The sequence below is a fragment of the Panthera leo genome, chromosome A1 (assembly GCF_018350215.1).
Source record: "Panthera leo isolate Ple1 chromosome A1, P.leo_Ple1_pat1.1, whole genome shotgun sequence".
In the NCBI taxonomy this organism is placed as follows: domain Eukaryota; kingdom Metazoa; phylum Chordata; class Mammalia; order Carnivora; family Felidae; genus Panthera; species Panthera leo.
In genome coordinates this window covers 190,703,095-190,728,403 of record NC_056679.1, presented here as the reverse complement: position 1 = coordinate 190,728,403, position 25,309 = coordinate 190,703,095, and the positions used below count along the sequence as shown (strand labels likewise).

The following is a 25,309-nucleotide window of genomic DNA, read 5'->3' as shown; positions in this document are numbered from 1 at the left end:
TTACCAGACAGCAGGTTGGTGGCATAACCTAACCATACATAATGGAATTGTTTCAAGTGGTTTTGAAATCCGGTCATTTGACCGTACCTTCCTAGTAGGATGTGCTGTAAGGTTGTTTTAAGACAAATTTTAAATTGCTCTGCTTAATCATAATGTTAGAATAGTAGTAACTGTATATTGTAGGTTAAATCAAATGAGTAATCATTTTCTTGTTATTGAGAACACAGATTTTTGGTTTGAAAGAAAGGTAATAACATTGTCAGATCTATGATATTAAATGGAAACATTCAAGTCCTAAATTTGAATTGAAGTTTAATGAGAATTCATAGTTTATTCTATTAAAAAAAACAACATTCAGAACTTATTCTCCAGCTGTGTCCACAGACACAAGGATCAACCCAGTAGCAATGAGCACCCGAAGCTCTCAGTTTATGGTTTCTAATTACTACTTACCACAAAAAGGTGCCACAGGTGTTCTTAGTAGAAATGACTAGTTCCAGGCCTGGGACAGGATGTTCTGTGAAATAACTCTAGATCATTTTGTCATACCAGAAGCATAAGGTCCATCAAAGACTACTGGGTCATATTAAAATAACCTAGACACCAACTTGAAGAGGTTCCTGCTGACCAAGGGTAGCACAGTTAGAACTTCAATAGCAATAAAAACTACACTGGAATGACGCAAGTAAAAAATGTCCATAATGATTCTTAGAAAAGAAAAAAGAAGCACTCATTGGTTATCTTTGGAGGATACTAGGTGATCAATATTTTGAGGATCAATAAATAAAGGAGGAAAAATCAAGCACCTTTCAGGTTTTTGTAAACCATAATTTAGGGTAACAGTTGATGAAATGCACTTTTTCCTGATAGAATACCCCAGCTAATACATTAAGAAATAATAGAATTAGTTTATCACCAATTTGAAATCTCTAGTGAAGTAATATATCCTCTGGGCAAAGACCACCAGTGGCTGATGACATCACCGTGGAAGACATTGTATGTCTCCTGACAGAGCATGTATTAGAAAAATAACCTCCAGTTCAAAGATGTCATTGTCCCAATCTCAAAACCCCTGAATATGTCACATTGCATGGCAAAAGAGAAATAACATTATGGATAGAATTATGGTTGCTAATCAGATGAGTTTAAAATGAAGAGATTGTCCTGAATTATCCAGGTGTGCTCAGTGAAATTGCAAGGATCTTTAAAAGTGGAAGAGGGAGGTGGAAGATTCATTGTCAGAGTCATCCAGTCAATGTGAACTTTGAGGATGAAAGAGGCCATGAGCCCAGGAGTGTGGGCAGCCTCAAGGGCCTAGAAAAAGTCAAGAACTGGATTCTCCCTTCAAGCCTCCAGGAAGGGGTGCAACAGGCCTGCTTGCACCTTGATTTTTGCCCTTTGAGTCCTGAATCAGACATGTACAAAACTGTAAGATAATTAATTTGTGTTGTTTTAAGCCACTGAGTTCGTGGTTATTTGTGATAATAGCAATAGAATACTAATATATTCCATTTCTTAGAATGTGTCCTTCCTATAAAACTGAGTTCTCAAGACTCTTGATCTAACTACCAATTTATAGGTAATACAGGAGACAGAAGAACACATTGTGTGAAATTATGGGAATGCTCAACAAAATGTAAACTCTGGGCAATGCTATCACAAAAATGATATGTTTTCTTTATCAAATAAAGTATGTATATGTGTATGGATGTGAGAGAGAAACTGACTGACTTAGGAGACTTTCAGGATATGACCTAGTATTTCATGTACCAACTAATTATAGTGGGGAACTTGATCCAAATAAGCAAATGTAAGGAGAGAAAATTTAAATGAATGAAATTTGAACATTGACACTGAGCATTAAATGATATTAATGATTTTATTTATTTTTTGTTGTGATGGCGGTAGTGATGGTTATATTTAACCAAATGAGATGAGTGTGGTGGGTAAAGTAATAATGATAGCCATAAATGGATCATTGTTGAAGACAAATGACTGGTACACAGGTGTGCGCTATTTACACTTTCTATTTTTGTATACATTTTAATATCTCTGTAATAAAATGTTGGTAAAAATGTTGGTAACTAATTTGACTTCTTAAATATTTTGTGAGAAAAACATACCGTGTCCAAAAACTGGATTCGACCATGAGGCTACCAGTTAACAATTTCTGCATCAAGTTTTGGAAATTGGACCTTTTTCTTTAACCTGGGGAATTATCTTTTTCTTCTGTCCCACTCACCTCCTGGCTCCCTTCTTTCTGCACTTCCTAGCAAAAGGGCTTCCTTCATCTGTGCTAGTAAATGACTAGGGGGCATTACAGATTGCTTGGAATAGAATTTTCCCAGAATAAGTGAGCAAAGAGGGTAATATGCATAATTGCATTTAACAATACTTCCTAGTATTTTATTGGACCTCCTCTCATTTCACCCTCTCAAAAAAAGGGGGGCAATACTTTGTTTCCGTTTTTGAAAGCCTGAGGTTTTTTCGAAATATTGGCTAATTGCATTTTCTATGTTATCTCTGTGCTTCTATTTCAGGATGGAATGGGGAACTTGAGAATCACAGACAAAGGTCTAAAACTAGAAGGAGACTCCGAATTCTTGCAACCTCTCTACGCCAAAGAAATCCAGTCCCGACCAGTAAGTTTCTGCTGCAGGAAAAAGGAATGGTTGTTTCTCTTGACTCTAGATCTAGGGAAATTTATCATCAGCCATCAGCAGAGTATAGAGGATTATGGGAAGGAATGGTAATATAGGTAGTGAGATATGCTCATATCTGAAGTCTCAAGCATAAGCACTGCTGTGGTACCGTAAACGATGATGATGACCTCTCCGAGCCTTTCTCTATTCCTGCCAAAAAGAGGGTAATAACCTCTGTTAATGAACTTTTCTAGATTCTGCTGCAAATAAACCAAGAAAATAAATGTGGATGTGCTCTAGGTACTATACAAATCCCAAAAGTATTGCTATCATTTTTTAATTGCCAAGTGCTTTAGATACTATCTTTAGAAACACAGAACTAAAGAACTAGAATTTTGTTTTTCATTAAGAATTTGGACAAGGTAGCCAAGGTTGGTTAGAATCAATTCAGTAATCAGCAACCATGCTCTGAAATGGTACTAATTACTCTGGTCTGGTATTAATCTGGTATTAATGCTCTCTGTTCCATGTACTTTGCTGCTTTGCAGGCATTACCATTACCTAATTTAGTAACTGATTTGCCAAAAACACAGATTTGTCCGTAGGGTTGGCAATTATTGTCACCTCAATTTTACAGATTAAAGAATTGAGCCTGAGTGAGGTACTGTGTTCAAAGCCACACACTTACGAAGTAGTAGACCAGGGACTCCAGTGCAGGAAATCGATTTCCAAAATGTTTCTATTAACCAGAGTCTCCTACTTAAGCTTTTTCTCTCATCTGTTATTTTTGTCACGATAGAAGTGATTTCTGGTTTGCTTTTATTAAGCAATACGATCAGAATTAATTTTTGCTTTTGAGTGTTTTTTTCTTCTCAGTTGGTTGTTTCTTTGGCTTTGTTTCTGTGTTCGTCTTTTTGGTGGGGTGGTGGAATTTGCTGTCTGAAAAGGATTGTTAATGCATTTGCTCTTCTGGGATTGGTTCATGCCCACCTGCAAACAAAGAGTAATGTGAAAGCTCCCCAAAGCGTTATTTGCATGGCGTGCATCAATGGGCATAATTAATGAAATTCAGCAACTTTATGCAGTGGGTACTTTTATCTGAATGCTGTCTAAACTACTGAATTCTGTTAAACTGGATGCAACTACTGAATTGCCAATAAGTTTACTTCCTTGTGTGCCTAGTAAAACGGAGGGAGTCGTGATGTTAAAATTATCAAAAAGAGAAAATCACTTCAGCAACCCAATCAGTGATTATAAAATTTAACTGGAACTCATAGCACACTGAGTTAGCACTAAAGTACAAAGAGTACTATATTTATAGTATCTCTCATCTTTGAAGAAATTACATCCTAGAAGGAATCATGAGATAAGATTATAATAAGGAGGGCTGAGTGATGATTCCATGTTTAACTGAATGGAAATAGTCAATTTCCAGCATTTAAGAAATCACTCTTAGAAGCATTGCTTCGATCTGTATTTATTTCTCCCAGCCTGGCAAGTTGGTTAAATTATCTTTTGAGTTACTAGTTGTACTTTAGATTAATCTTACCTGTATTAAACTTGTTTTGAGTATTGTTGGCACAATGTTCTATTAGTTTCAGGTTAAAAAAAGTGATTCAACAAGCTTATATATTACTCTATGTTCACTACAAGTGTATCTACCATCTGACACTGTACAACATTATTATAATATCATTGACTATATTGTTTATGCTGTATTTTTTATTCCTGTGGCTTACTCATTCCATAACTGGAAGCCTGTGTCTTCTAATCCCTTTCACTCATTTTGCCCATCCCGACTCCCCGGCTTTCTGGCAAACGGAGTTGTTCTCTGTATTTATAGGTATGATTTGGTTTTTTGTTAGTTTGTTTAATCATTTGTTTTTTTCAGATTTCACATCTGAGTGAAATCATATGGTATTTGTCTTTCTCATCTGACTTAGCTCACTAAGCAGAATACCCTCTTAAGTCCATCTATGTTGTCACAAATGGCATGATCTCATTCTTTTTATGGCTGCATAGTATTTCAGTGTGTGTGAGTGTGTGTGTGTGTGTGTGTGTGTACCAATCTTCTTATTCTGGATTAAACTTTTTAAGTCACTAGTTTTGACTTATAATTTCCTTCTACTGGTGATGACCTCTTTATTTGTAAAGGGCCAGATATTTAAATATTTTAGACTTCTGGTTTTTTTTCTTCTTTACAACTCTTTGAAAATGAAACAATGTTCTTACCTTGAGGGCCACCAAAAAATAGCCTGTAGGATAAAGCTTGCCAAGCCTTCTATATTAGTGATATTTCTGTAAATATATAAATGATCTGGCTAAGCAACATATGGTACAAGAGAGCAGATTTTTTAAATGTTTTTAATATTTTATTTAATATTTTATTTTATTTAATATTTTATTTTACTTTACTTTACTTTATTTTACTATTTTATTTTATTTTATTTTATTTTATTTTATTTTATTTTATTTTATTTATTTTTGAGAGACAGAGTGCGAGTCGGGGAGGGGCAAAGAGAAAGGGAGACACAGAATCCAAAGCAGGCTTCAGTCTCTGATCTGTCAGCACAGAGTCCGATGTGGGGCTCCAACTCATGAACTGTGAGATCATGACCTGAGCCAAAGTCAGACGCTTTACCAACTGAACCACCCAGACGCCCCAAGAGAGCAGATTTTAAGATCATGGGTAGAATAATTGATTTTTTGCATAAAATATCCTGACGTAAGTTTCCTTGGTGTAGAATTAGAGTCATATAAAGGAATTGAAAAGCGTGTTTCAGAAGACTTGAAAGGGGAGACAAGTACATCTCTTAGGCCCACGTGCAGGAATTGAACTTTTTGCAAATTTTTAGCCAGCGTATCTGAAAATCAATGGCCATATGATACCAAGTCAAAGATATACTTGACAGAAACCTTAAAAAGTAATGATAACTTCAAAAGTCTTATTTTAATATTGAAAAATCAGTGAGCTAAATTCCATGCTTTCTTGTCATCACTTAAGGAAACCAGAGTGTCAGAATTGACTGTCTTTCATTGTCCTTAGAAAGTATTCTCCTTTCAAAAAATAAATAGTGAATAGAGCTCTTTAGCTATTCTGACAACAGAATAAATATCTTCTCACTGAAGAAAAGAAAGACCTACAGATATGCATATATAACAAAATCTGTCCGTAAATCACATGAGCTGTTGCTGAAACAGTGCCCGTACCTATTCTTCTCCGTCACGCGCTACCTGCAGGTTGCGGCCATCATCCTATCCTCCTTCACCTACACCCTTGCAATGTCCATCTCTCTCTGCTACCTTTCTCTCTTAGCCTCACATCTACATTATAGCCAAAGTGGGTGTTTCAAAATGTCAAGTCTCTCCACCTCTTCCCAAAGGATTCTCCATCCTCTTGCCATTGCACCCGGAATAAACTCCTGACTCCTCACGAAGGCCTAGAAAATTCTCTCCTAGATGTTTTTCATAGAGGGCTCCTTCTGGTCATCCTGTTCACAGTTCACATGTTACCATTTTAGAAAGACCTTCCTCATTTAGTGTAACAGCATATGTGAAACATCACCCTGGTTTTTTTTTTTTTCTCCTTGTAACTGTCATCATTTGACATTCTTTCTTGCTTAAGAATATAAATTAGGAAGAGCAGGAGATTGTGCAGATTTCCCCCACTATATACCCTAACCCTATTGCCATTTCCAGCACATGGTATATGCTCAGTAGATATTTGTAAAATTGAATAATAAATCATTCAAAATAAAGTATCACTTAAATCTGTTTTGCAGAGGAAGCACTCTTAACAGTTTTGCATACCAGGGCGGCCGGGTGACTCAGGTGAGTGCTCAACTTCAGCTCAGGTCATGATGTCACGGTTTGTGGGTTTGAGCCCGGATCTGGCTCCACACTGAATGTGCAGAGCCTGCTTGGGATTCCCTCTCGCTCCCTCTCTCTCTGCCCTTCCCCCATTTGTGCTTTCTGTCTCTCTCAAAAATAAATGAATAAACATTTTTTTTGAAAAACACCAGGTTAGGCACACCTGGGTGACTCAGTCTGTTAAGTGTCTGAATTCGGCTCAGGTCATGATCTCACAGTTTGTTGGTTCAAGCCCTGCGTTGGGCTCTGTGCTGACAGCTCAGAGCCTGGAGCCTGCTTCGGATTCTGTGTCTCCCTCTCTCTCTTCCCCTCCCCTGCTCATGCTCTGTCTCTGTCTCTCAAAAAGTGAATAAACGTTAAAAATTTTTTTTTAAATATCAGTTCAGTGTACATTTTTAGGCATTTCCTACAACTATATTTTTTAAATAAAACCATACTTTGCATACTCTTTTGTACCTTTTTTTCTTCCAAATAATATACTAACAGTAAATTTTTTGTATCTAAATAATTTTTAATAGTTTAAGAGCTTTTTTGAAGCATAATTGGTGTAGAATAAACTACACCTATTTAAAGTGTGTACATTGAAGTGTTTTTGCATACACACACACACACACACACACACACACGAAGTCATCACTACAATGAAGATAATGAATATATCTTTCACCCCTAAGAGTTTCTCCCTTACCCCTTCATAGTCCCTCAACCAACTACCAATATGCTTTCGGTCCTGCACGTTACTTTGCATTTCTTAGAACTTTACTTAAATGGAATCATACAATTTGTGTATATGAATAATTTTAAGAATACATTGTCCACATCACTTTATCAAGATCTTTCAACCATTTATTTAATATTCAACTTAAAGAAGATTGTGTGTGTGTGTGTGCGCGCGCGTGTGTGTGTTTGCTTGTCTGCAATTGCTTTGTCTTGGTTGGGCTGGGGAGAGATAGTGGAAGTGGTTCAGGGCATAGACCTTGAGTATTTCCCTTTTGGATGATATCAGAGCACTGGGAAGGGACTAGAGAATAACACACTAAGCATGGCATCCAAGGTAGAATTGGTGTCTCTTTGGATTTTCACAAAAAGTAAAAGCAGATATGCTAGATCCAAAAGGCAGAAGAGCGATATCGGAAGCTGGTGACTTAATCTATAGGGCTCCCCTTCTTTCAAGCACAGGGGTAATTGCCCACTGAACAAAACTGGGGTTCTGGTAGCAAGGAATGTGTGGAGGGCCTGTTGGATAGGCAACCAATAGACTTTGCCATCCCTACTGAGTTGTAACCTTGCAGGGCACTCGCATGAACCTCACACGTAGCAACTTCCCTTCCTTTCTCCATTCTGGCAGTTTCAGCTTATTGGTTTTTTGCTGATGCACCTGACTATTGCTTCAGCCACCCCTGGGGGGGTCTTTTCAGAAGAAGTATCTGCAGTATCATTTCCCTGTAGATTACACCTGCCTTTATTTCTTCTGCCCATTGAAAAGAGATCAGTGCCCTGTTGAAGAAGATTACTCAACCCCTCTAAGTGAGGATAACTAATGGAAGTATTGCTTTTGTGTTTCATTGATCTGAAAGGAATTGGGATTGGTTAAGCAATCCACACAACGTTCAATACTATATCTAATTTCATTATTGAAGGTTGCAACCCTGTAAAGTCACTACAAATTGATTAATGAGATAGCAATCACTTTGGAAGATAAATTAATGAGAAAATGTTCATCCCTACAAAAACTTGCATCTGGGAATTAAATGAAAGTCCCAGGACATGCTAGCATTAGCCACATGGATGCATAGCTTCTGTAAGTATCGTGCCACTCAGAAAATAGATTGAAAAGGGCACACACTAAATTAGCTATTCTACCATGACATCCAAAGACCAGCCTGTCTCTAGAAATACTACTTGAATGCATTAGCACAGAATTTTGTAAAGTTAAGGGATATAATGCCAAAAACATTCTGCATTTAAATGACCATTTCAACATGATGGTACTTTTTTCTTCTTAATTATATTTAAATCCATGTTAGTTAACATATAGTGTAATAATGATTTCAGGAGTAGAATCTATTGATTCATCACGTACATATAACACCCAGTGCTCATCCCAACAAGTGTCCTCCTTAATGCCCATCACCCATTTAGCCCATTCCCCCCACCTACCTCCCCTCTAGCAACCCTTAGTTCTCTTTATTTAAGAATCTCTTATGGTTTGCCTCCCTCTCCGTTTTTATCTTATTTTTCCTTCCCTTCCCCTATGTTCATCTGTTTTGTATCCCAAATCCCACATGAATGAAATCATATGATATTTGTCTTTCTCATCCTGCTGGTTTTGCTTAGGATAATACACTCTAGTTCCATCCACATAATTGCAAATGGCAAGATTCCATTCTTTTTGATAACCAAGTACTATTCCATTGTGTATATATACCACAGCTGCTTTATCCATTCATAATTCAATGGACATTTGGGCCCTTTCCCTACTTTGGTTGTTGTCAGCAGTGTTGCCGTATGCTAATAGTGCTGGCTATTGGGGAGCATGTGCCCCTTCAAATCAGCATGTTTGTATCCGTTGGATAAATACCTAGTAGTGCAGTTGCTGGGTCATAAGGTAGTTCTATTTTTAATTTTTTGAGGAATCTCCATACTATTCTCCAAAGTGGCTAAACCAGTTTGCATTCCCACCAACAGTGCAAAAGTGTTCGCCCCACACTTATCAACATTTATTGTTGCCTGAGTTGTTAATTTTAGCCATTCTAACAGGTGTGAGGTGGTATCTCATTGTGGTTTTGACTTGTATTACCCTGATAATGAGTGATGTTGAGCATCTTTTCATGTGTCTGTTAGCCATCTGGATGTCTTTGGAAAAGTATATGCTCATATCTTTTGCTCATTTCTTTACTGGAGTATTTGTTTTTTGAGTGTTGTGTTTGATAGGCTTCTTTTTAATTGGTAAATACAGTTACAAAGTTTTGGCAAGTGCTACTAGTAGATAGGTTGAATGAACTAATACTAAGGAAAACTTTAACCACAAAGAATCAATTTGGACAAAAGTAGCAGATCCCTACTTTGGAGAGACTGCTCCTCTTACTTTGCAGAATGATGCAACTAGATGGTGCTTTTACATAACTTCCCGTGAAGTGACAAAGGAAGGGACACTAACTACTCTGGGTAGCTACTCTTATAAGTATGTTGCGCCAGGCCTACAGCAATGGGAAAGTTGCAAGTGAATTTCTTTCTTTCTTTCTTTCTTTCTTTCTTTCTTTCTTTCTTTCTTTCTTTCTTTCTTTTTAAGTGAATTTATTTCTATACTCACTTCCAACTATACTTGGGCTGGGCATAGGGGTCCTAGCCCATTACTATATGGAATTTAGAAGTTTAGGAGAGGAGAGGCAGAAAAAGAAGTTGGAGGAAGATAAAAAAATCAGTTTACTTTAAGAGAATAAAGTAGAAAATTATTATATTAGACTTGAGATTTATATGTCTTTTAAATTTCCTTATAAAAACTCACATATTTTTAAAATGTCTTTACTTACTAAAACCTGTGTGTAGAATTATGATATCAAAACTAAATGTGGTTCTTAAAAGTTGCCTGTTCCAAGAAACGGTATCACACCATGGCTAAACCCCTGTGCTATATTGTTGAACTTGGATGGCAGCAAGTGCTACCATTTGACATATGAGTGATCTTTGAGAACCTTCGTAATTTGGCAAATTCTTGTTTTCTTGCTTGTAACATTGGTATTCATGGCTACATCATGGTGGTTGCAAGTAAGATAATGTTTGTGAAGTGCTTAATACAGAACTTGTCATGAAGTAAGTGTTCCAGGAATGGCGACTCCTGCTCTCACCCGTTGCTGATGATGATGACGACAGTGATGATGACCATAACGGTGACAGTAATTTCCACTACCAGCATCATCGTCATGTGGCCCGCATAGCACCTGATGTTTGAACTTGCTCTGAACCAGATGGTCTTTCCTCCTCTTCTCAAATGTCATCTTAATGACAAACTCATTGCCCTCCAAGGAAATCTATTTCCTGTTAAATAGCTTTTAATTTTAATTTTTTCCTTCAGTGAATTATACTCTTCCAATGTTCAATTCATTTGTTTCTCATCTTCTGCTTAAATTGTTTTAGTACTGGCACAGTCTTTATTTTTTCTTTGTCCAACCTTTCTGAAAAAAAAATACTTTTATAGCACATATCAATTACCTTACAAATGCTTATACATTTTGATCCAGTAATGACATTTCCACTCATTTTATGATCTATAAAGAGCCAAATGTAATAAAATATTTAAATATTAAAACACAAACACTGGTGTTGTACAAAAATCAGGCTAAGTGTTGGTTCATATTAAAGTCTGAACTCCACATATAAAATGGGCTTTGAGGGTATACCACCTTGTCAATATTCATGCAAGTTGAGAAAATACTGCATTCTCCTTGAAAGTCTGAGTTGGTCATTCTCACTGTGGACTTCTACATTTGGATCTTTCATCTCTTTGTTTTATGGAAAGATGAGTTTTTTTTAATTCCATTCTGATTTTAGTATTATATGAATTAAGAGTTTTTCCACCAGCTAGAATTCCCAAGATCTATCTGGGGTGGAAGTTGAAGCCCCTAAGAGGTCAGTTAGACCATCACTGCATTTAATGGATGGAGTCCCAAAGGCTCAGAAAGGAGGTAGGGATGTACCCAAGTTCTACCAAGCCAAAGTCAGAATAAAAATCCAGAATTTTAGTCTTCTTCTATATCAACACACTATTTTTATGGTAAATTATTTTCTCATGACACTGTTCAGTACAATAAGTTGAGTGATGCTGGCCATTTCCCTCTCATGGGGAATAACTTCCTGGAAGATATGTTAAGTTCTGGAGGGAACATAAAGCTCTAAAAGAAAGAAAGGGAGGGAGGGAGGAACGAACGAACGAATGAATGAACTGGAGACAACAGTGGATAATGCAATAAGACCAGACTTAATTATGGCTGCTCTCATCACTGAGATAATATTCTCTACTTCAAAAATCTATGAGAGTTAAATGAAGTAACTTCAGTTACCCACCTTGTGAACTATCAAGTAAGCTGTTGGTATGAAAACCTATGACAGAAGTTGTACCCTGAATCCAGCTCATAGATCTAGTTTATTTGCCTCACACAGTATTTTTTTTTCTCTTAATATGAATTTTTATCATATTTAAATGTTTGAAGATTACACACTTTTTTAAAAAAATCTACATTTTCTAATTCTTGTTTAAAAGACATTTGGCAGAGTAGTTTGATACTTCTAAGGGCTGGAGCTCAGTAGAAGTTGCCTTCTTCAGATGGACATTTGTTCTCTGGTTTGCCACAGTCTCCACCAGGCACTATTGTCTCATACCCAAACTGGTTTAAGGCATTTATTTATATGATGAGGCTCTGAAGTCCCTTGAGGGTACAGCCCTTGGTTTACGGAATAGAGAATGTATAAATCTCGCCGTGCAGAGTTCAGAAATTAGGTTGGCTTCTTAAGATTCTTAGTCATTTGTGATTCACTGTTCCTTAATATTTCTTTTTTGTTTTGGTTCTCTTTTGTGCCCCAGTTTCCCCAAGCAGTCTGGCTCCTGTGGGTTTTGAAATCATATGCAAGCACAGCGGCAAAGGAGAGCAGCATCAGAGCTTCTGGAGGCTGAGGCTCTGCCCTGCTACAGCCACACTCTCCCCTCCCTGAGGCTCCTAAAGCATGCTTTCTTTGGGTCTCTATTCTCTGACCACTACAGAACATTACTGGGGAAGAGGCAGATTGGGAAAAGAAAGTTGAAAATTTGGATTCAGCATTCTCTGCATGAGACAAAGAAAAGGTGGGGGTGGCAGAATGTGGGATGGCAGACAAGTACAAGCTTTGTCTGAAGAGGCTCTGTTACAATTTAGTTGCGACGAGAAGAGCCATGTCTCTGGTTAGTTGAGGAACCAAATGAAGGCTGCGGTGGTTTCTCCTCAGCAAGCAAAACAGCTTCAACTCCCAGCTGAACATATTGCACATAAAACAGTATTTTCCATGCCACTTGCATGGAACATGAGCATCTTGCTGTCTTTAATTAAGAAGTTAACTGGACCATGAAGTATTGCCCGAGTAAATAAAAGTGATTTGTACTAAGTCAGAGGGGTGCATAAGGCATCTTTGCATTTCTTTGTTCACACATAAATTATGGAGATTATTAAAAGATGGAAGGGTCATCTATAAGCCCATCTGCACTGGGAAGCTGATTGCCGTTCCCGAAATGTATCTCTCTTTTCGTGTGTTGTAATTTGTTGTGGACAATAGTGTGAACCAGCTGCTTACTCATTTTTTTTTTTAAAGCAGACAAACAGTCTTGAGTAGATCGATGCTTAATACTATGGTTGGTGTGTTTGTTTGTTTATCCTGGGAAACAGAGATAGTTACTCGGAGGCTTTTGGTTGCCGTAGAATTAAAATGGGCTGATAGGGTTCATGTTCTTCTTTTAATTTGGGAGCGATTGACTGTGTATACTTTTCTTAAATGAAGGTCATGCTGCAAATATAAGAGTTACTGAGGGCTTTGGTCAGATGTTCCTTAGAACTGTAATGGCCAGTTTTAGTAGTAGTTCCAAACTTCACATACAATCTGGCTAAGAACATCTGATTGTATGACTTGAGGGCCATTGGTCAGGGAGGCTGCCCCAAATTCTTTCTTACTGCCTGTTGTGATGCCCACAGGTCCACCATGCAGATCTCATTAATTCAAAGACTCAGAAATGTATATTCACGCCAACGCCCTACTGCAAATATTCCTTCTCCCCACGTGCATGCAAACTTCCACAAGGATTTGAGGTAGCTCATAACTACTTACAGTAACATAGTAACAACAGCTATAATGGGTTAAGATCAGGAAAAATATAAACTGGAATAGAAGGCAGAGGTGGAGACAGTGTAATAAAATACATGAGACAAACTAGAGCACCTGTGTACTTCCTCTCGCTAAGCCTGGAGTTTGATTATGGAGTTTCCAAACAGAGAGACACAGCCTGTTGGATGAAACCCTCTACGTTTACCCTCCAGAGACTATACAATGTCCTGGATAGGAAGGGGAGTTAAGGCTGGCAGTTCGGTGTTCTAGAAAGTACACCAGATTCCAATTTAAGGAATCTGAATTTTCTTCTTAACTGTCTTGCTGATCAACACTGAGCCTCAGTTCTTTATCTGTGAGCTAAAGAGGTTGGACATGATCAGTGGTTTTCTGTAATTATTTTTTTAAGTCATGGAATCTTTTTATAAGCCAAATTTATCCGAAACCCCCAAATCCAGACAAGATGGAAGTTCAGCTGCTATGTCTGTGCCATGGCTGGAGCCCTGCAGCCTGTTTTCTTACCTACCCAGTGTCCCTGTCACCAGCCGCACGATGCCTATGTGCCAGGAGGGTTCCACAAACCACAGTCTGAAAACTACCAGACTGGATGAAAACCTGGCCTTGCTTCAGCTAGGTCTCTGCTCAGATGGCACTTTCTCATGGATACCTTCCTTGATCACTCTGTCAAGAATATATCCCTTACCTACTAGCTTTGTTTTCCTCATGGTGTTATCATATGAATTACACAGGTATATCTATTTCTATCTTTATATTCTATGTATTCTGTCATATAATTATATATTTATATACTTAACCTCTTTGCCACCGCTATTACTTTATGATCTCCATGATGGCAGGGACATCGAAAGGCACTTACTAAGGGATATTTAAGAGCAGGCTCTGGAACACCACCTTCCTGGAATAAAATCCTGACTCCTGAGCAAATTCTTTGACCTTTTCTCTGCTTCACTTTCCTTATTTATAAAATGGGCATAGGAATAGCACTACCTCATAAGCGTATTATAGGATCATAGGAGTTCATTTCTTTCACATAATTATGTAAATTTTGCTGCTTATAGAACAGTACCTGGGTAGAGCACTATATAAAATTTCAGTATAATAATTTATTTTTTGCTTTGTTTCCCATTGCATCCCTGTTTCTAGACTAGTGCATGTCCCAGGGAAATAAAGCAGATTGTATGATTGTGTGTGGGTGTGTTTAAGTAAGTGAATGGATGTTTTCTTAGGATACTGCTGGCTCAAAGATTCTCTAAAAGCTTCTTGTCTCAGGTAGAGAGACAAAGACAAGTTCTCTTTTATGGGGCCTTATAGATTGATTGCCTGAACCAGCCACACACCACATATTCTATTATGTAGACGAGGACATGAACGGCTATGTGGCATGAGGCCACAAGCAAGTGGGGCCAACTAGGTGCAAGAGATAAAAGTGATATGAAAGGTACTAAAAGCCCTTCTTCCCCTACTTTGCAGTTTGGCCCTGCTGTACGTCTTGATTCATGCCATCCACAGGCCAATGTGAGCTCCCAAGGGTGGAGCTGTGTGTTACAGACAGGAAAGTTTAAGAGAATGAAATTAGCCCTTCCAGCCCTTCAAATCTTTGAGCTTCTCTTCATCATCACTATGGCATATCAGCGTTGTCTAACTCCTCGTTTCACGAACATCCCAGCAGCCGATAATGACTAGTCACTGCAGGGACGTTTCGTGCTTATCTCATAAACAACATTTAGGAGGGCACCAGAGTCTCCTGTGGTTTGGTTTATGTTCCTTTAATGGTAGGAAGAGTCCTACTTGAGCTAGGTGGCATCTCTTAGCCAATGATATTTGCTAAGTTTTGGGGAGTATGATGGAGAGAGGAGCAAACTGTAAGGAAGAAGAATGTAATGCATTCATAAAAGTTTTATTGTTCTTCACTCCGAAAGGGTTGGCAAAAATATCACTTAAAAAAAATTGCCTCAATCAAAACATACTCCTCTCCTGACAACTTTTGTCATACCCAGCACTTTATAATTGCAGTGGATATGTTGCACTGCTAGTCTCAATTTAAAAAAAAAAATGTTCATTTGTCATAAATGGTGATAATTTTTCAGGAGATATAATTTCCGAGGCTGGAAAAAAAAATGCTTGTTTCCCATATGAAGATACAAGCAACTACTTCCTCTTACTTTGATTCTTTGATCCCCATCAGCAGCTGAGCATAGCCTTTTTGATGCCGTGCTCGGTAAATTATCACCAGCGATGTTTTAAATGGCAGTTGCCTAAATTATGAGTGCAGGACGTTCCATTTCCATGAATGATTCTGTTTTTATCAGCAGTGATTCTGCCTCTAGGCAAATACCAAATGGTCCACCAAGTAAATGAGGCTTTTAAGACTAATAAATATTTTGTAGATGTACTTGTTGCATTTTGGAGAAAGTGGAAGAAGAAGCAGTAGACTGATTAAAAAAAAAACAACAAAAAAAACCCAAAAAAACACCATGTTGAAAAAATGAGACAAGTAGACTACTCTGTTTTTTTTTCCCCTTGTTTTGTGCAATAAGGTAGATTTCTCTCTACCTCGTAAGCCACAGCTTTCATTTTGTAATATCAGAGTCCTGGAAATAAAAAGCAACATCTCTACAGTAATAGATAAGTACAGATGGCCCGATAATTGCAGTTTTCCAATTTTAAACTGTGTAGATTGGTTTTAGCACTCTGTTAAGCCTTCGACAGTTATGTTAAGAAATATGAGAGGAATGTTACAGAACGATGAATTATCCTTAAGTAGCACCCCATTAATAGTTGAGAAATACATGAATACTCATATCATTGGATGGATGTATAGTTTCAGTGTTTGTTAACAGAGGTTTTTCATTTATTTCTCAGCATTCTCAATAATGTTTTTCTTGTCTTCCCGTGTGAGTTTCCTGATACGTGGAATCCTCCCCATGCTTTTGACTGTTGCCACAAAGAGTTCACTGCATCACAAAATGTTTCTTTCATCATATCTAAGCAGCACTCTAGTTAGGGAGATACAGGAAGAAGTTTAATGAAAAGAAAACCAAATTTGACATTGTATCAGAGTTAGTATATAAAGATGGCCAGTGCCAGCTGGATTGTGCAAGACAATTACCCACCCTCTGTGGGTGAAGTAGTGGGAACTGTTTCTGTCAGGGTTCCTACAACCCCAGCTGGACCCTGGGCTCATTATCATGTGGAATCCAGCAATGTGGATTATATGGACAGGTTACCTGGTTTTGACTTTTAAGTTGGCTCATATGGCAAAAAGTGCATCTACTTGAAAATCACCCTTGAAAAGTCCTTAACACCACCACAAAGTATAGTATCCATGGCTTCATGTACATAACCTTACACAATAAACTTAAGGCCAGGAAAACCACTGAGGCTAGGCTAAGTAGAGGAATAAAAGACTACAGATGCCGGGAGTATTCTGTTGAGGAACTAACAAATTGCTACCAGGAATTTGAGAGTGGTTAGACAATTTTAGTATTGCTGAGGATATGCAAGGTTTCACTGTGTTCTTTTAATATTGACTATCTGTAACTTTAATACATATTAAAAGATTTGCTGTTCTGGAGATTAAGCTAATAGGTACCAAATCGCCTAGCAGAGATTTCTGCCCATAGTAGTTGCCCATATATGTGGGCTGAATTTGAATCTAAATAATGTGTTTAGGCCCTCATGTTGTAATAGCTAACGGCCACAGTTCTAATGTAAAATTATATTTTATTCCTTATAGTAACCGTAGAAGGAACCTATCATTTTGATCCTCTCTTTAGAGATGAGCAAATACAAGGGTTAATGGAGAACACACCCCTGACATTCCAACCCATGTTGTCGTGACCACCCATATTCTCAACTGGGATGCATATTACCTTGGATGGTAAATGGTACTTAGATGTAAGCCGGTGCTGTTTACCTGACCTGCTTTCCCTCCAACCCATATAGAAACATGCAGGAACCTTGCCAGTTGCATGAAAAGGAGAGCGTCTTATTTCCTTTTCCTGCCAACTGCTGTCTGGCCATTCCTTAGTCCCTTTCAGATGGCCTCTGTTCTCTAGGCTTGCCTCACATAGTCACAGCTTCCTTCGGAAGCCATTATTTTCCCCAAGGCACTCGTCTCCCACTACACCATTACTTTTCCCTGGCCATGCCTTGTGTTAGAATGTTATTACAGTATCTGTTTAGAAATAACCAAGGATCCATGTGCAGAATTAGTCTGACTCTGGGAAAATGCCAGGATATTCCCAAAATCTTAAGTTCTATAGCTCTGACTTTGTCCAGAAGCTTAGACTACAAGTTACCAGTTCGTCATCCTGAGCCCATCAAAATGAAACAAATATAAAGTTGTAAAGATCTCTAGATATTTCAGATTTCCAAAGATCTGGCCTTTCTTAACTCTGGTTCTTGATGTGAAACTACAGAACACAGAAAATATGATTGACTGTGTCCCCAGTTCTTCCTTTTCATCGAATAGCTGGTAGCATCATAGATTCATAGGAGAGAATTAATTTGTTACATGTAATGGATGTCTTAGGGCGTTAGGGCTTAATCACCTCTGGGAACCCCTTTGGAGATAGGATTCTGTCTTCTTTATTATAAATTCAACTTCTCTTACAAGTTCTTCAAATAAAGTACGTACAAGATCCCACTACCATTCTTATTCCTTGAACTGTTTCTTCATTTCTTATCAACCTCAGCTGATACTTGCTGTAGTACCCCTACAGTGCAATAAGGAGTTTTGAGTTGCTTTTCCCTGTCTTGTTTGTTTCTTTTTGAGAGAGAACTTGCACATGCTCATGCAAGAGGGAGGTGGGGGTGGGTGGAGACTGGGAGACACAGAATCCGAAGCAGGCTCCGCACTGTCAGCGCAGAGCCTGATGTTGGGCTCGAACTCACAAACAGTGAGATCATGACCTGAGCCAAAGTTGGGTGCTTAACCAACTGAGCCACCCAGGCACCCATGCAGTAAGTGTTTTTGGATAGAATTTTCTTCTTTTAAGATGAACACTAATCTTTCTTCACCTTCAGGTATTATAGTGGGTGTGCATGGCAGTCAGTGTAAGAATGTACACTGTTAATTTCTATGTTTTCTTGATCCAGTAGTCATTAATGGCAGGCTAGAGAATAAATGAATTGTTTTCCTGATCTTTTGTATAATTGGCAATTAAATGCAGACACTGTATTTGGACACCATCTATCTGTCCATCATTCTGTGTTTTTTTTACAGTGAAGGTTTACATGATGAACTTGTCTGGTCCTACCCACCTCCATCAAGCCATCTGGTGTGTCCCACACTACACCAGCAGTGCACAAAAGTGGAACTCTGACTTTCCCATGTGTTCACAGTCTTGGTGTAACTAACCTTTCTGTGTGTTCAGTCTTAGTGTCACACTGCTTGCCTTTGCTCGGCCTCTACTCCATTTCTGAATTGCTCTTGGCTTTCCCCACATCTAAATCATCCTTCTGTTGTGGCCTTGCCCTGAGCTGGTTCATTAGACTCAGTTCTGCTTCTCCAACTTTGACGTATACATTCTTCTTTGACGGTGGTGAGTGAGTTCTCCCTATTTGATTCTACAGCCTTCAACTATCCTGGATTATCATCCTACCTCCTCTCCTCTAGACCCTATGTGGAAATGTCTCCATCTTGGGAAATCTTGAAACATGGTGATCATGAAGGCAATACAACATAGTAGCAAAGTACATGTGATTGAAAGTCAGAGTAAAATGAAGTTTGAAGCTTGGCTCTGCTATTTCACCGCTTTGTAACTTGGGCCATAATACTTGATGTCTTAAGCTTTAATTTCTCTGTCCATAATATGGAGTAACTATAGTATCATACAGTTATTTTAAAAATATCATGAGAAGACAGTGCTCAGAGCACTGCCCGGCACTTCGGCCCTATAAACCCACACTATTATAATTAAAAGCTTTAAGGATAGAAGAGAACCTGGAGGTAGGTCTTGAAGGATTGGTAGCTTGGGTACCATTGTCATTGAAAATATAAATAAGGTTCCTTATATTCATCTCCATTTATTAATTCCACTAACATTGGTCAGAAGACTGATTTTGAATCTTACCAAAATTGCACTCTCTGAGCTGAAGCAAAAGGAAAGGGAAATCTCTTTCCCAGAAGCCAAAAGCCATTTCCTGAGAGGTGTCTGTCCAACCCATACATACAAACGCTGCTGTGATGGTTTCATCAGAGGTTGTTGAGAATATCACACACCAATGTTAGCCTTAAAGAATGGTACTGGGGCTATTGCCTCCTGGTTCACGGGGTGTACCCACAAGGAAAAATAGAAACAAAAGCAAAGGTAGGTAGCCCCACTTGGCACAGTTGATTGACTTTAATAGGTCCTGATTAGGCTGCTCATATTCCATGAAATTAAAAAGCTTACAAATGTTATGAGCCATTACCCTTCCATTTAAGGGAGCTTATGACATGTTAGCAACATTTAATGAAATTCTTTTCAAAATGCCATCGGCAGACTCAATAAGATTCCATGTTGAAATTCAACTTGAAGAATGTTTGAGAAAGTTTATTCTCCGCCTACCTGTCTTTGTAATGTATGGAACCCACCTCAATACCAAAAGTAGTTTCTCTTCAGTCAGAAGGTGATTTGCAGGTACCAAGAAGTGTTTCTGCTTTGGCCAGGAGAGTATTTGCCAGTTTAAGAGGAGATTACAGAGATTGCCTTATTTGTGTTTGTGCTTACAGTGGGAGCTCTGAATAGCCTGCATTTTCAGACACTGACAAATTTTAAACTTAAGTCCTTTCTGTTTAATTCTATTTGCTGAAGATCTACAGTAGTCTAGCAAATGCTCCAAAATGTTATTGCCTGCCCTGTCTTCAGTGAGCTCTTACAATATAATTTGGGAGATAAGACTTTGTGCAAGAAGACAATTAAAGCATAGGAAATGAGATGATTAAATCCTAGATTATATGGCACTGATTATTTATATAATAAAAGTTCAGAAAATAAAAATATTATAGTCAGTTGAGTGGGACTTTTTATAGAGTGTAAGAAAGATGAGTAGTGAGACACAAGTGATTTGGGAAGAATACTTTCTGCTAAATCTTGCATTTTAACTTTTATGATGGGATATTTAATAGCAATATCCATAATTTTGTCTGTTTGATTCTAAAGGATTACTAGCCATATGTACTTCGTATACATTTTCTTTAAATCCTCTTGGCGGTCTTTAAAGGCAGATCATTTGATCTTCATTTTATAGGTGAAAGCTAGAGCGCAAAATAATTAGGTAATTCTCTCCAGCTGGTATGTGGAGTGGTTGGAATTCACATCCAGATATGAACTATCCCAAAGTGTGTTTTCTATCTCAGTATCAATCTGCTTCGGAGAACAGGCTATTTCAAGGCAGCCCCCATTCCATCCCTCTGCTTTATGAGCTCCTTGCAGGCAAGAGCCCTGGTGTAGGATTTATTCACCATTGTATTCATTTGTCTATCGCAGCCCTTGGCACTCAACAAATCTTTGTTGAGCAAATAGGTAACTGATCTGTTAAATAAGCACAACTCATAATTAAAATGCAACTTTATTTTTGTCTTTGCTTTTTCTTTGAAACATCGGCTAGGTGTGGTCTTCCCCTCTATCCCTCCTCTGAAAACTTGGCCAATCCCTAGTGGATTTTCTGCTTATTTAAAAATTATAAGCATTGTGTTGGTATTTTAAATGACAAAGGCTCAGTTCAGCAATTTTAAATATCTCATCTAAGGTATTTATCAATGCTGTAAACCTCATTCGGAATTAAATGTTTGGTTTTCTTCCCTGGATATCCTTTGTTGGTGGCTTCCTACTTTGGGGAAGAGGAGCATGACTCCAGCTGTGTCTACTCTCACCTTCTGATCTGCCAAGCTGCCGGCTATAGTTTTAGAACCTTCTTGGGGTAGTGGTGGTGGTACAGGGTGAGAGAGTTGTTCCTTGTCTGGGTGACTCTGTGCCCTCTGGGAGTAGTAGATGGTTAAGCTGACTTCTTCCCTCATGAGGCATTTTCTGGATTCTTTTTTAGCTTCTCAGTCCTGGAAGTACAATGCATCTCTTACAACCCCTATGAAAAAAATAGGCGAAACATTCCATTCCTGGACAGGCTCCTTCATCCCCCTTCCATTCCACACAGAAACCTCTTGTCTCCCAGAACGTTGTCTCCCTCCCCTTGGGTAGGGCTTCTGATATCACCAGGACAGCTCTCTCTCCCACTTGGCCCATGTCTTGTTTCTTAAAAATAATCTACATCCTTTCCTTGACAGATTCGGAGAGCACACACTCGTTTTGAGTTAGCAGCTCTCTTCTACCTCCAGTACCTACACATCCCTCTCGTGCTAGGACACCCATGGCAAGATCTCAGATAGGATTCATTCCAGGCTCTTATTATTGAACTTAAGGTTAAAAAGTAGCAGCCCCCTCCAGAACTGTCTATTTGCAAATGCCTTCTCCTCCACCCCTTTGACCTTTGCATCTTTTTGAAACAGTATGGTGTTCTTGGATGTTTCCTCCATCGATTCTGCTTATTCTTCTCTGAAATCTTACTTTGGAATCACACATCAGTTATAGTTTGGTGCCTGGTTGAAACCTTTTTTTTTTTTAATTGAAATATAATTGACATTAGTTTCAGGTGTATGCCATTTTGATGTTTTATTTATTTTTGAGACAGACAGAGCATGAGCAGGGGAGGGGCAGAGAGAGAGGGAGACACAGAATCCGAAGCAGGCTCCAGGTTCTGAGCTGTCAGCACAGAGCCTGACGCAAGGCCCGAACTCACAAACCATGAGATCATGACCTGAGCCAAAGTCAGACGCTTAACTGACTGCGCTACCCAGGCGCCCCAGGTGTATGCTATTTTGATGGGACATTAATGTACGTTGCAAAATAATCACCACAATAAGTCTGGGTATCATTTGTTACATAGTCACAATGTCTTCTCCTGTGGTGGGAACTTTTAAATTTTATACACTCTTAGCAACTTTCAAATATGCAATCCAATATAACTGTATTATGGTCCCCATGTACTGCGTTACATCCCTATGACTTATTTATAGCTAGAAGTTATACCTCTTTATCCCCTTCACTTCAGCTATCCCCCAACCACCCTTGTCTCTGGTAACCAATTTATATTCTCTGTATCTATGAATTTTGTTTATTTGTTCTGTTTTCTAATTTATACATATAAGTGAGTCATATGGTATTTGTCTATCTCTGCCTGCCTTACTTTACTTACCATAATGCCCTCAGGGTTTATCCATGTTGTCGTAAATGGCAGGACATTGTTCTTTTTTATGGCTGAGTAGTTTTCCATTGTAAATATATGCCTCATCTTCTTTATCTGTCATCCATCAGTAGACACTTAGATGACTTTCCTATTTTGGCTACCATAAATGATGCTGCAGTGAACATAGGGGTGCATATATATCTTTGAATTAGTGTTTTCATGTTTTTGATAAATACCTAAAAGTGAAATTGGTAGATAATATATTTGTACTTTTAATTTTTTTAATGTTTATGTAATTTAAATAATTTAATGTTACATAAAATATAATATTTGAGTGAGAGAAAAAAGAGCACGAGAGGGGAAGGGACAGAGAGAGAGAGACAAAGGATCTGAAGCAGGCTCTGCACTGACAGCAAAGAGCCTGATGCGGAGCTTGAACTCATGAACTGTGAGATCATGACCTGAGATGAAGTTGGATGCTTAACCAACTAAGGCACCCAGGAGCTCCTTTTTGAAAAACTTCCATAGTGGCTGTAACAGTTTGCATTTCCACCAACAGTGCACAAAGGTTCTCTTTACTCCATATCCTCACCGACACTTGTTATTTCTTATTGATAATAGCCATCTGACAGCTATGAGGTGATATATCATTGTGGTTTCGATTCACATTTCCCTGATGATTAGTGATACTGAGCACCTTTACATGTACCTGTTGGCCATCTGTGTGTCTTCTTTGGAAAAATATTTGTTCATATCATCTGTCCATCTTTTGAATCAGATTATTTTTCATTACTGAGTTGTGTGAGTTCTTCGTATTTTTTGGAGATTAACTCTTTATCAGAAACATGATTTCAGAATATCTTCTCCTGTTCAGTAGATTGCCTTTTCATTTGGTTGATGGTTTCTTTCTCTTGGCAGATGCTTTTTAGTTTGATCTAGTCTCACTTGTTTAGTTTTGCTTCGTTTGCTCTTGCCTTTGGAGTCAGATCCAAATAACCATCACCAAGACCAGTATCAAGAAGCTTACTGCCTATATTTTCTTCTAGGAGCTTTATGATTTCAGGTCTTACATTAAGGTCATGAATCCATTTTGAATTCATTTTTGTATATGGTGTAAGATAGTGGTCCACCTTAATTCTTTTTCATATAGCTGTCCAGTTTTCCCAATACCACCTACTAAAGACACTGTCTTTCCCATTTTATATTCTTGGTTCCTTTGTTCCTAGTAAATTAATTATCCATATATGCATGGGTTTATTTTTGGGCTCTCTATTCTGTTCCATTGATGTATGTATCTATGTTTAGGACAATACCAGACTGTTTTTATCATTGTACCTTTGTAATATAGTTTAAGATCAGGAAGCATGATGCCTCCAGATGTGTTCATCTTTCTCAACATTGCTTTGACTTTTCAGGATCTTTTGTGGCTCTGTACAAATTTTATGACTGTTCTAATACTGTAAAAAAAAAAGCCATTGGAATTTTGATAGGGACTGCATTGAATCTGTAGATTGCTTGGGGTTACTATGGACATTTTAATTATATTAATTGTTTTGAGTCATGAGCATGGAATATTTTTCCATTTATCTGTGTCTTCAGTTACTTTCATTAATGTCTTACAGTTTTCATCATCTTACATCTCTTCAGTTAAATTTATTCCTAGATATTTTATTCTTTTTCTTGCAATAGTAAATGAGATTGGTTTCCTAATTTCTTTTTCCAGTAGTTCATTGTTAGTGTATAAAACCACAACCAAGTTTTGTATATTGCTTTTGTACCTTCCAGCGACCATATCTGTTTAGTAATTCTAATGGTTTTTCAGTGGAATCTTTAGTGTTTTATGTATCAAATCATGTCATCCTCAAATAGTGACAGTTTTACTTGTTTTTTAATCTGGATACCTTTTATGTTTTTTTTCCCGTATCTAACTGATAAGACTAGGACTCTCAATACTGTGTTGAATAAATGGGGCATGGGTGTGCATCCTTGTCTCATTCCTGATCTAAAAGCTTTCAGCTCTTTACCATTGAGTATGACGTTGGCTGTGTGCTATATTATATGGAGGTATATTCTGTCTATATCTGATTTTTGGGGGTTGTTGAATTTTGTAAAATGTTTTTTCTGCTTTTATTAAGAAGATTACAAGGGGCGCCTGGGTGGCTCAGTCAGCTGAACGTCCGACTTCGGCTCAGATCATGATCTCATGGTCTGTGAGTTTAAGCCCCGCATTGGGCTCTGTGCTGACAGGTCAGAGCCTGGAGCCTGCTTCAGATTCTGTGTCTCCCTCTCTCTCTGCCCCTCCCCCGCTCATGCTCTGTCTCTCTCTCTGTCAAAAATGAATAAACATTAAAAAAATTAAAAAAAAAAGAATACATGGTTTTTGTCCTTCATTTTGTTAATGTTGTGTATCACATTGATTGATTTGTGGATGTTGAACCACTTTTGCATCCCTGGAATAAATTGCATTTGATTATGGTGCAAGATCCTTTTAATTGCTGAATTGTGTTTTTGAATTTGGTTTGCTAGTATTTTGTTGAGGATTTTTGCATCTATATCCATCAGGAATATTGGCTTGTAATTCTTTTATGGTGTCCTTGTCTAGTTTTGGGGTCAAGGTAATGCTGGCCTCATAAAATAAGTTTGGAAGAGTCCCTTCCACTTCAACTTTTTGGAAGAGTTGGAAAAGAATAGGTATTAAATCT

At 38.1% G+C, this 25,309-nt stretch overlaps 1 protein-coding gene across 2 annotated transcripts in view; it reads left to right on the top strand.

Moving 5' to 3' along the window:
• The window catches only part of SGCD (sarcoglycan delta), a 938,027-nt gene that overhangs the window by 724,460 nt on the left and 188,258 nt on the right, over positions 1–25,309 (top strand). For both annotated transcript variants that reach the window (XM_042948464.1, XM_042948471.1), the window contains one exon: positions 2,541–2,642. In XM_042948464.1, coding sequence (XP_042804398.1) covers positions 2,541–2,642 — 102 coding nt within the window. The remainder of the gene's footprint in view (positions 1–2,540; positions 2,643–25,309) is intronic.